Source organism: Zosterops lateralis (assembly GCF_965231275.1).
Source record: "Zosterops lateralis genome assembly, chromosome: 5".
Classification (NCBI taxonomy): Eukaryota; Metazoa; Chordata; class Aves; order Passeriformes; family Zosteropidae; genus Zosterops; species Zosterops lateralis.
In genome coordinates this window covers 42,902,356-42,914,679 of record NC_139766.1, presented here as the reverse complement: position 1 = coordinate 42,914,679, position 12,324 = coordinate 42,902,356, and the positions used below count along the sequence as shown (strand labels likewise).

General features: G+C 36.0%; 1 protein-coding gene across 1 annotated transcript in view; it reads left to right on the top strand.

Annotated features, from left to right (window-relative positions):
- GUCY1B1 (guanylate cyclase 1 soluble subunit beta 1) overlaps nucleotides 1-12,324 on the top strand; it is a 41,115-nt gene that overhangs the window by 6,052 nt on the left and 22,739 nt on the right. Inside the window, exons 3-4 of the mRNA XM_083861166.1 lie at nucleotides 9,105-9,205; nucleotides 10,197-10,315. Of these exons, the coding sequence (XP_083717292.1) occupies nucleotides 9,105-9,205; nucleotides 10,197-10,315 (220 nt within the window). The remainder of the gene's footprint in view (nucleotides 1-9,104; nucleotides 9,206-10,196; nucleotides 10,316-12,324) is intronic.

Sequence of the window (12,324 nt, the reverse complement as noted above, 5' to 3'; positions counted from 1 at the left end):
ACTTTGTATGCTGAGTTCAGAATGTCACTTTGTCAGAGATGTTTTTTCCTTTTTACTAATACATCAAAGCACAACTTATATCTGTTGACAAATCCTATGAGAATCAAGATTTTGGCCTACTGCTATTGCTTGGCACAGCGTTTAGAAGTAATGATAGCTGCTACTATAGCATAGTTTGCTTTTTCAGAAAGCTAGGAAAATATGCACAACAGCTCTAGTGAAAGACTGTTTTAAGTTGCAATAGTAAGCTCTTAAGATTTGTGGGAATTTAGATAATTTCTAGGTCTGATGCTGCTAGGCTGTAAAGTCCATGAAAGTTGTGTTCTGAGCATAAAAAGTGCTTAGGATCTTAAAAAACCAAAACCATGCATCACATACTGGGCACCCTAATGAATGAAACCTTTTTGATCTGTGGTGTTCTTGCCTATTTTAAATGGAAATGGCATAATTGGCCTCATGAGATTGTTGGAGAGCTAATTAATGCTTCTGCATGCAATTAGTGGACATCAATTCCACAGGAAGACTTATTAGAAAGGAATAATTCTCTCTTCAGAACCGGAATTGAAAACTGCTGTAAATCAAGCCTGAGGTTATATATTGAGGATTGGGATAAAATAAAACACAAAATAGTTGTGCATTAGTGGAGTGTGATTGAACCTCAGTGCTGAAGGAACTGGAAGCCTGGAGGAAAAGGAACAGGTTCTGTGGGCTCATGGGTGTGGCTGGGATGTTGTGTCATATGGGCTCAGGAACAGACAGGGATGTTGCTTGGAGCAAACTGCTCTAGTGTTGCTGAGTGGACCTGAGTCCATCTTTGCTGCTTTCACTAAACTACAAAAAACCTCAAAAAAACCCAAACCAAACCAAAACAAAAAATCACCAGACGCTTGTGGCTCTTTATGAGACATGTTTTATTTCTTTGTAATTGTTCTGGAAAGTGTTTTTCAAGTTTTCAGGCAACCGTAGTTTCTATATATAGGGCAGCCCTTTAAAAAGCATGTAAAACGGTACCATAGTCTGTAACAATCTGTCTGCAGTGGTGACAGCATCACTTCTGGTAGAAGTTGGATAATCATCAGTTTAGAATGTAAAGTTTTTTTGAGAAAATCTGTTTGCATATGTAGGTACACATGCAAATAAATGTTGATGTGCGTGCCTATGTGTATGTGCATATCATATCTGCATAATCACCATGTGGCCTGGACAATAAAAATGCAAACTAAACAGGAAATAAGAATCAAATACCGGTACAAAATGTGAGGTGTGGCACTTCAGTTAGTAATCATCTGTAGTGGAAGCAAGTGAAAAGCCTTCCAGTTTTCTTTGGTATTTCTTGTCAAGGGGTTGACTTGCAGGAGAACCTTGGTGCCAACTTCCTTGTAAATTTGTAAGTGTAGGTTTTGGTGTGTCTTGGACTTCAATTTTATTTTCTCCTATTAATGCCTTTGGGATTTCTCCCATCAAAATGCTGGCTTTCCTGTTCTTTTCTTCTGTACTTCTCCCCCCAGGAACTGCAGAAGTCTGGGTGGTGAACAGGTGAGTTAAGGAGTTTACCACATAGATATGCATACCTGTGTACTGCAGTGGTGGCAGTCAGTCCCCTATGAATCTTTACTTCTTTGTTGAGCTGCTGGGAGTTTCCTCAGTATTTCCCTTTTCCAGCCCACAACTAATTATTGTAAAAAATGCTTGCTTTACAGTTTACTTGAAATTACTAATTCTTTCGTGCTCAAAAGTGTTGCAGATGTACTGTGTTAATTATTTTACCTTTGTCCCAATGAACACTGGTGAAAAAGATTGACCATTCACTCGAGTTTAGATTGTGAATCCATTCTTATTTTGGATCATGTAGTTGTAAATTATTGCAGTGATCGATTAAAAAGCAAGAAAATTGAGGTTTTGCTGCCTCTTTTAGCACCATGTGAGTTTAACCAGTGCTGAAGGCTGTGTACTGTTCAACCAATCTCAGTGATTTTGAAAAAAATACAGATTGCCTACAAGTAGATATGAGAAAGACACTTTGGAAAGCCATTAGTGGTGAAATGACAATAGATGATATCCTTTAAATCCATACCCGATATCCTTTAAATCCGTACTCCTTTTAACATTAATGAGTTTTTATCCAGAAGGCAACATTTATTTTTGTTTATGTTTTTAAGTCCTTATTTCATACTATTCCAAAGGTCTAATCAGTATTTTATATATATATATATATGTATTTTTTAAGTGGTGCTGAATACATGGTTCTTCATGGGTAGAGAGGTTAATATTTACAAACTTCATAGGGTCAGGACACTACTTCCTGCTCTTTCAGTTCCTCACAGCGGAAGGACCCGCTTGAAGGTCAGGAGTTAAACTAAGTGGATGCCAAATTCTTTAATCCCTCTGGGAAAAGGTTGGCAAAAAGGAAATACTGGCATGTTAGGAAACTTGGTGTAAGTGTTCTTGCAGTATCTCTTAGGTACATTCCAGTTTTCCCAGAATTAAGTGCTTTTAGACTGCCAGGATAACAGGTGTTATAAACACATCATTCACTCTTGTTAATGAAATGCATGGAAGAGTATTTTGTAAATACCATTCTTTTTATTCCACTTACGTAAAAGGAAGCAAAATAATACTAGCTTTATATTTTTAATAATATTTTTAGTATTTGTAGCAGCAGCAAGGAACTTGTACTTTTGTTAACTGTATCTTTTAGTATTATCTTGTTTTGAAAACCTACATTAAACACTCCTGTATCCAGCCTGTAAAACTGGGAAATAGCTCAGAACTGTGAAGCCTATAAATACACTTATTTACTTTACCCAGAACATCATTTTCCTGGACAGATTCCCATTTTTATTTAATCTTGTAACTTAATATAATTTATGTTCTTCCCAGCTGGGTATTTTAAAATATCTTTCGACCATCCAAAACATGTCCAAGTCTATTTTCTTTTTTTTCCTTTTCAGAATAGTAGCTCAATATTTTTAATAACTTTTAATAAAGCATCTTTCTGAAATACATGAAAAAAAGATGGGAAGCATTTTGAAAAAAACAGGTGTCTGTGAAGTAGTATGAGCAGTGAGTTTACCATTTTAATGTAAATGAGATGCAAAGACAATGATTCTGGTTTCATAGATACCATCTTTAGTTCTGACCCATGTAATCCTGTTTAAGAGTGCTACTCTTGGAACAGAATTACACTTGACTTGCTCCTATCAGTGAGATCAGAGCTATGCTGTGTTTCTAAGTGCAGTAGAGTTGTTTTGTCATTAAAAGTGTTTTGACTGATCTCTTCAATTTAACAAGCACTTTTTCCATCCTTGGTACACCAAGAATACTGAAGCACAATGGTGGCAAAAGTCCCAACAGAAACAATACATGTCGTGGAAGAAGTCCTGGAGGTGGTCTTGGAACTGGCTGCTGTTTTTGGTGTGTTCAAGGTGACACACCCAGTGTGCACAATTTGGACTGAGTTTTGGTAGGAAGAGATCCAGTTGTGCTTTTGGGATACTGGATGATCTCTTAAAGTGACACCAGCAGCTTCTAAGTAATAATGTTATATCACAGAGAAGCCTATACATCTTCAGGATGCAAAGTAATTGTTCCATCCAGTTTTCTACCATATTTTTTTCTCAATACTTCCTGCATGCAAATGGAAAGAGTTCTTTTTCTGTAAGAATTTTTTAAGATTTCAGCTTTTTGACTGGCTACAGAGGCAGGATAGCAAGTACAACTTCACAGGAAAAAAAGTTCTGTCAGCAGCAGCAAGTCTTCTTGATTATGATTTATGTAAATTCACTTCAAATACTACAGTCTGACTGCAAAATTCATTAAAACTCCTTGTTGTTCATTAAAACTACCTTGTGTAGAATGGGCTGTATAAGACCAGCCTGATGTAATTTCTTGTCTGTAAAATCTCCAAGGATGGGAAAAGAAATCCTTTCTACATCAAACCTCTATGACAAATAACATTGTATGCATCCTATGCTTAAAAATCTGAAGTGCAGGATTTGTTATGATTTTAAGCACAGTTTTTCTTGGAATGCTTGTCTACCCATAGGCTTTCAGCCATTTCTGTGAATTATTAACATTACCTTTGAACATTAGTAGTGTGTTTACAAATACTGAACTAGTTTCACAAGGGGAAAGATTTTCAAAAGGACCATTGTACACAGATGTATTACCTGTAATGCTATTCTGTGCTGCTAAATCAACAGCAGTTTGGGGGGTGTTAGCATGACTGATGGAGGAAAGGCTGTTTTAAGACTTGATCCTGCTTTGATGTATTCAATAGGAGTTTTTCCACTGATTTCAAGACCAAATCTTTGTGTGAAAAATATCTTTTGTATAGCTGTTATTTTCCATGGTGTAGTAGTTAAGGTTCTACTCTTGCCCAAGTAAACTGCCTCACATTAACCTGGATAATAGAAACATTCTGGAGGAAAACAAAAGCATTTTAGAAAAGTCTGTGCTGGAATCCTTGTTTACCACAATTGAAACAGCTCTATGTAATCATTCAAAATTAGTCTAGAGTAAATAAAAAGGGCTGCCAGACTGTAGAAGTTAGGACAGGCATGTCACAGGATGTAAATTTTGAACCATGAAATATCACATCTTGTGTGACAGGAGTCAGTTCAGGTGAGAGCACTAAAATCCTAGGGTGTTTTAATGTTTTGAACATAAATTTACAGGGGAGCAAAAGCCACACTTATTTTTTCTCTATAGATGTGAATTAGACATTAATTGTATATTCTGTTCTATTTGACTTGAAGGTTATTTTGAAAGAACAGCCATATTAAAGTGAAAAGTTTGCTACTGTAATACTGCTTCTTCACTAAAGAATTAAGCAGGGCTTGGGAATTTGCCAGAGCTTGTTGCTTTTGGTTCATTTCCAGTCAAGTTCTTAAGAAAGCTACCAACATGTTATTGCTGTTAATGTCTTTGTGATCAAACACCACAATCTGCAGAAAACATTAGAACTATGCTAATTTCCTCCTATAATTTTATCTGGTCAAAAACTGTAACTTAAGATTGCAGCAAAACATTTCAAGAGAAATGCCAGGTTTTTTTGTAAAGCTGTGAATTACGAAGTTTTCTCTAAAATACAAATGTAAGGAGTTATGCTCGATGGACAGCTGAGCACAGCAGCTCTGCAAAGCTGACAAAGCAGCCTCACTCTTAGCATTAATTATAACAGTTTTTGTGACACAGTCATATATTTCTTCCTATCATTTCCTTAGTGTAAGTGCAGGCAGCTTTGAGAAATCAGGTAGGGTCAGGTAATTAGGCAGGAAGACAGCAGCCATGTGGAAACAATTTGAGGTATTCACCTGAATGACACTTCCTGTTTCCTGAGCTGCTGGAGATCACTCTGACTATGTGTTGTCTGTATGCAGAGCAGTTTCTGTGAGCAGGTGATAGAGCAGACAGGGAAATTCATCTAGCAGAAAAATAATACAGAAAAGCTGACTGAATTTTATTTCAGCTCAACACCTCTCTAAACTGCTGGGATGTGCCAGTGCAACATATCTTAGAGGTATAGAGGAGAAATTGACTTGGAAAAGAAGAAGAAAGTTCTGAAATTTAATAATTTTCTAGCATTCATCTTAAAAAAGCAGTTTATCTTTTGACGCGGCTTAGATTAGCCACTGTCATGGTATTTGCCATATTTGTAGAACAAGCAAAGAAATTTTTGCCTGCTTGGTTTTAACTGAGTAGTGTAATCTCCTGCAGGAGTAAATATTTACTTTGACAAATTCTTGAAAACATTTTGCTCAACTTTAAATATTTTTAATGGGAAATACATCAGTAAGGCTGCAGAGAAGATGGCTGCTGAGTGATCCAAAGGATCTAGAGTAAACTTGAAATAAAAATTGTTAAAATACTTAAATGGCTGAAATAACTGAAATAACCAATGGTGATTTTAAAAAGCTCAGAGAAATTGCAGATATTGACAAAAATTTTGACAAAATAAACTAAAGACAAATAATATAAGAAAAAAGAAGCATGGCTTGGCGCAGAGAAGTAAACAGGAAAAGTTCCAGTCAATGTAGTTGGAAAGAAATGCAACAAGTTTTGAAAGAGATACCAACATTGTCAGACTGGGTCAATTTTTCATAGAGAAAATTCTCACACAGAAAAGCTGTGTCTACTGGACTGTGCAAGAATGCAGTATTTTTGAGGATGTTCATTGCTTTTCCAGATGTGTGTTTTATCCTTTGTGGTTTGGCTCAGATCAGGGAGACTAAAAGAAAGCACAGTGTGTATCAGACGTGTGGGAAAGTTGGTTCACCCTTTGCATCCCTCCAAACATCCCTCCAAACTGTAGCTGACTTGTAGTTACATACCATGGTATGAGAATCAAAGAATCAAATGGTTTTCTTTTCTCATATTCATTTCAGTTCTGTTCTTAGGAAATGTAAACTTTACCTTCTTTTCCTTGGCTGATCTCTTATGTTTCAAGACATCATTTCCCACTAACAACTCCTCCTGCTTAAGATCCTGCTTAATTAAGGTTATAATATTTTTCATGTCATTGAATAGAGGATGATCTTTCTTTTATGTGGAACGATGAGGAATATTTAGTCACACCTCCCCTATAGCTTTGTCATATTCCTTTAGGAAAGTTGCTTAGTTTGTTTTCAGTTCATCGTTCTTAGAGTGGGTATAAAATGTTTATTTCAAGTAACAGCTACAATACTTCAGTTATTAATAAAAATATATTTTTGAAATGTAAAAACAATGTTATGTAATTTTTGGATGGTGGGAAGAATGTGAGGAGCAAGATTAAAGGAAGATGAAGAGGAAAAAGAAAATAATGGGTTCCAGATACCCATTAAGTGATCAGATTATCAAAGACTGATGATTACAAACTGGAGGGTTAAAAACCAAATAATTCCACTTAGGTCAATAGAATAGTGCCATAAGAGATTGGAATGAGTCCTTCTGAGCAGTGCTGTTTGCCATCTAGCAGTTTTAGGATCAACAAGAGTACTTAACTCTCAGACCTCTCCCCATGGAGTACCTCAGGAAACATTTCTGTTTCTATGGATTAATAATTCCACTACATCTGTAAATGCTTGAATTGTTCTGCAAGCATTATTATTTTACATTAATTAATTTTTCAAGTCAATGACACCACTTTAGGAAATAAAACCAAGATAAATTCAGAAGTTAGAAATATTGGCTCTGTAGGCTTGAGCCACATCTCAAAGAGCATTTCTTTGTATTTACTCAATTTACCAGTCATGCTCTGGTAAAAGCTCTTCATTACCATGGTACTAGTAAATAATAGTTTACTCGTTGTCCTCTTTCATTTGTACATTAGTAAAATAATTATACCACTACAAAGTTGATGAATGTCCTGATTTGCATCCTTTATGCCTAGACTTTTTCAAAAACCTACCCATAGTCTGCCTTTTATATAGTTTTTTCTAATTTTAAGGGCTTTTTTTCTGAAGAGCGACATCATGGTCTGATTTTTTTTTTTTTTTTTTTTTTTTTTTTTTTTTTTGGTATGACATAAGATGTGCTTCAGTAATTCACTTCAAGGCTTTCCTGTGGCTTTGCCTTTCTTTTGACTTCCTGAATGAACTGCAGCATAGAGATACATTTCGATGAAAGAGTAATTTCTTTTTAACGAGGTAGCTGTGACCCTCCACCTGCAAATATACTAATGATGCCATCCATGATCATACTAGTTTTGCTGAGGCAAAATACATTCAAAGTACATCAATTAGAGCATGAGTACTTAAAAATGTCTCCTCTTTAGTCACTATTTCTGCAAAGCACATTATCTCTATAGAGATTCATTGTAGGCAACACCACAGGAGGTGAACACCTATTTTAAAAAACATACTGAGAAAGGAAGCTGTGCTTATTCTCCAGATGAGGTCTTCAACAAAAAGGGCACAGCTTCATCAGAGAGCACAGCAGGCCCCTCTACACATCTCATGAGCTGAAGGAAAATTTGCAAGGGAAATAAGAGCAAATACAGAATACTGCTTTACTTGAAACTGGACAGAGACAGGGCTGTGCCCATTGGCATGCTCTGTGTACAGCAGGACCAACCACATGGGCAGTTGGTTATTCTGTGTCCTGGGCTCTGCCTGCCCATGGTGGTGCTCCCTGTCCCCCTCCCCAGAGCTGGGACTGGGTCACTCCTGCAGCACCAGTGGCCTGGCTCCTGTGCTGTGCAGACAGGATAAAACAGGGAGGAAAGCATTTGTGGGTCATCCCTAGTAACTCACTTGTGCCAAATGCAAAGATTGGAAGGCACGACAGTTCATTCATTGTCTGGGAGATCAACTTGTTTTCCTCAGTTAAAAAATATAACCTACAGATTTGTGCTGCCTTTTGGACAAGCTGCTGACTTGATGCTCGAGTTAAAGAGAATAGTAAATGACACAAAAAACAAAGCAGTATTTTTTTTGTTTTTTTTACTTAGTAGCAGTAGTAAGTGTGCAGAGGACATATATATGAGTCTTGTCTTAAACCTGGGGTAGAGAGTTGTTTCCTTTAGTGAAGAAATGTATATTTTTTATTGTGCTTTAGCTAAGTTGTAACATTTTACATGTGAGAATTGATGTGCAATGTGAAAACAAGGCCTTCCAAAATCTTAGCATCCTTTTTCTTCCTATCTACTGGGCATGTGCAGAATTATGAAAAAAGATACTTGATTTGGTACCTACATCTGCATTTAAAGTTCCTCTTTGCACATATGTGCAAATGATTGTTAGAAACATCCCACGCCTTTTGTAAATAAAGTGTAATTAAAATGTGATGGAATGAAAAAGCTTATAAAGTGTTTAAAGAGCCCACCATGGGCTGCATTATTGGATAGTCTCTTATTTTAAAATGCAAATTGTGTCTTTATTAGTACAGCAACTTTTTTTGAGGCTCTGTACTGAAAAATCATGGTTTTTTTCTTGTTGCTAATTATTATTTTCAGAACACTTGTGGTCTGAAATATCTGTATTGTACACTGAGATAGGAAACACATTTATTTCTAATGTTCTGTCTTGAATAACTCTATAAACTTACTTTATTTAAAATACTTTTATCCATATGGTGCTTTTCCCTCAAGCAAAAAGATTTTATTTATTCTATTTTCTTTTTAGGAAGGAGGCGCAGCTGGATGAAGAGGGACAGTTTCTGGTCAGAATAATTTACGATGATTCCAAAACCTATGACCTCGTTGCAGCTGCAAGCAAGGTCCTTAGTAAGTAAAACAGAAATCTTCCTTGCCCATTCATCACCCCAAATCTGTGTAGCAGAGAGGAATAGGATTTAGCACAGAAGTGAAAATGGAGCATTAGTTAGAGAATTTTTTTTAAAATCTTAGGAGAAAGAATTGTATTTCTTTTATTATTCGTTTTATTGCTTGTAATTATTTTTATTATTTCCAAAGTATTTAATCTTAAACTGGAGAAATATACCTCACCTTCACAACATGGAGTGTGTAACAAGCAGTTGTGAAGTAACAACATCCTGCTGCAACTGCCTTCCAGCTTCCACCCAAGTTTCAACCACTGCTGCAAGAGCAGTGAATGAATGAATGAATGAATGAATGAATGAATCCTTGATCTCTGCTGAAGAGCAGTGCTGAGTCACAGAAATGCTTGTGGCGTGGACACTTTTCATTTAATTGCATATCAGCCATTGATTTGGGTTGCATTCATTTTCAATCATTGCAGCTCTGGTCTGGAATTTAAAAGATAGAATTATGCACATCAGCATTATTTTATCTGCAGCCCCAAGTGCAGTATGAAATTGTTCTGCATCAGTAATTAGCCAAGAATCTATAAGACTGATGACTGTAGTAATGCTGAATTGGAGCAGCTGATGTGGTTTCATGCTATTGTAAATTAGAATTAACTCTGCTGAGGCGAGCAGTACTAACAACCAAGTTCCTTTATTTTCAAGAAGTGATTCATTTTTCTGCATCAAAATCTAAATGCTATATATGTGTGAAACATACAGTGCAGTGAAGTAATAATGGTAATTGGTAAATACTAATAAAATTAATATATTTCTCAGTACAGAATACTCAGGATTTATAGGATACTCAGTATTTGCCATATGAGCCCTGAATCTTGCTTTTTTCTTGACCTACTGCATCTGAGTAGCATTTATGAATATAAGAGTAAAGAAATAAGCAAGTGCATGATATACAGTGTTTGGACTGAATTATATTTTCCTGTTTTAACTAGATCTAAATGCTGGAGAAATTCTTCAAATGTTTGGGAAGATGTTTTTTGTGTTTTGTCAAGAATCTGGTTATGATACAATTCTACGTGTCTTGGGCTCAAATGTCAGAGAGTTTTTGCAGGTAAGAATTTTGTGCCAAATTGTTTCAAACACCAAACAGAATTATGGCCCAGTCAACAGAAATTTAATTTGAAATTGCAAAGAGAAATTTGGGACAGGAGTATTCATATGCAGCAAATCAGTTGGGGGGGGCAGGGGTGTGTGTGTTAAGTGGAAAGACTTACCTTATTTATAGTAACAGAAAATGTGATATTCAGATTTTATGATATTTCTTTTATTGTCTCTGACTAATTATAGATACTAGATATTTCTAATAGTATGTTACCTACAGAGCTAGGGATCACAACAGCATGATACTGTACTATAAACAAGAACAAAATAAAAAAAGGTTCTTTAATAGCATGGAAGAAATGTAGGCTCTTCTTTAAAGTGTTATTTCTAAGTGAAGAAAAATGACCTTCCCTTTTTATTCACCTGAAGATTCAGTAAGCACTTTGTATTTAAGATTTGTGATCTGTATCACTCTTGGAGAGATGTGTACTGTAATGAGGTTAAAAGCATTGCACTGAAGATTACCCAAAAGCTGACTGTCAAAACTGTTGATTTTCTCTGAAAGTGTAGTAGCCTCTTGTCGTCTGTACCCTTAAAATCTCTCCAGCATTAAGGGAAAGAGAATCATATTTTGCTGGATTACTTGAATATTTAATTGACTGTCTCACCACCCCAATGCTCTGCATCATTCTAGAGCATCCTAGATGCAATCCAGCCAGACTCCTTGTACAAATCCCACAAACTGTAGTTGCTGGGCAGACAGGGTATGTGTGTATTGCAACAGGTGCATATCATGAGTGATCTGTACACCGCTGTCTGTCTACAGACAGCGTCCTATGTATTTTATAGCTTCATTCACAGGCTACTCTCAAAGCAAGCCTTCAGATAAAAGTAATTTCCAAAGATAACTCATGTACTGAAGGTGTGGCTAAGGTAGAGCAGGAATAGGGGAGGAAAAAAAGGTGTAGCTGGCCCATTGCATCATCACTTTGGTTACTCGTGCAGGTACTATTTGCTTTCCCTCATGCTCTTTTCCATGTTATATACTTCTCTTTCATTCCTTACCGCATGTGCTGATGAAAGGACTGGGCATATTTGTTAGACACACCAAACACCTATAAAAGTGGAAACAGCTTACATTTATATTTTTCTAATGACAGCATTTTAAGCTACTTTGTATGATTTTCAGTGTTAACAGATGACCTTGGCTATTATACACTTCTCTAAATGTTAACAGGACTAATGTATTAGTAGCTGTGCCAGAAGTGTACTTTTTAGCTTTTTTTATTACAATGGAAAATCAACATTATCTGTGATTTATTACTTTTGCATCTTCCAGCAGTCATATTAGGCCAGGAAACTACTTTATATACCTGTTACAAAAATAGGTCAGGTTGGGTTTAATGTCCCAAACTTTTCTCAGGTTCTTAAAATACATAATAGAGTTCCAAAAGGTGCTTCTTGAAATGTACACTGAGTCCAGGATATATACAAAATAATTGAGAACTGCATCTTTTTAAAATATATGAGAATAAATCTCACATTTATGTTCTGTTTCTTTGACATCTCAAGAAAATTTAGTTTATTCATAGTTGAAACACAGGTACTTCAAGTTTCATAAAAGAGTAAAACAAAAAGGGCAACTAAATCAAATATTTATACTTCATGTGAAAAACACAAGCATGGAAATTTTGCAAATCATGTTGAAAGACACTGTTCCAAAGAAAAGCAGTGTGAAAAGAGGTACCTCCTAAGAAACTTAGTGTGCTTTTATGATCAATTTCGTAGCTTTCTATTGAATGAAAATCAAAGTGGTTCTGTCATTTAGGGAATTCTTTACATGGCTACTTAGGTTTTTGTGATTGCAGTGCAATGAAGTTCAGGGATTAACTCCTCTTTTAGATAAGTCTCCAGATGCTGTGTACCACACAGCACTGAACAGCATTTCAGGTATTTGTATTTTTTGTATTTCAGGTGCCAGCCACAGCTCTCACTTTTAGTCAGACCAGGATCAACCTC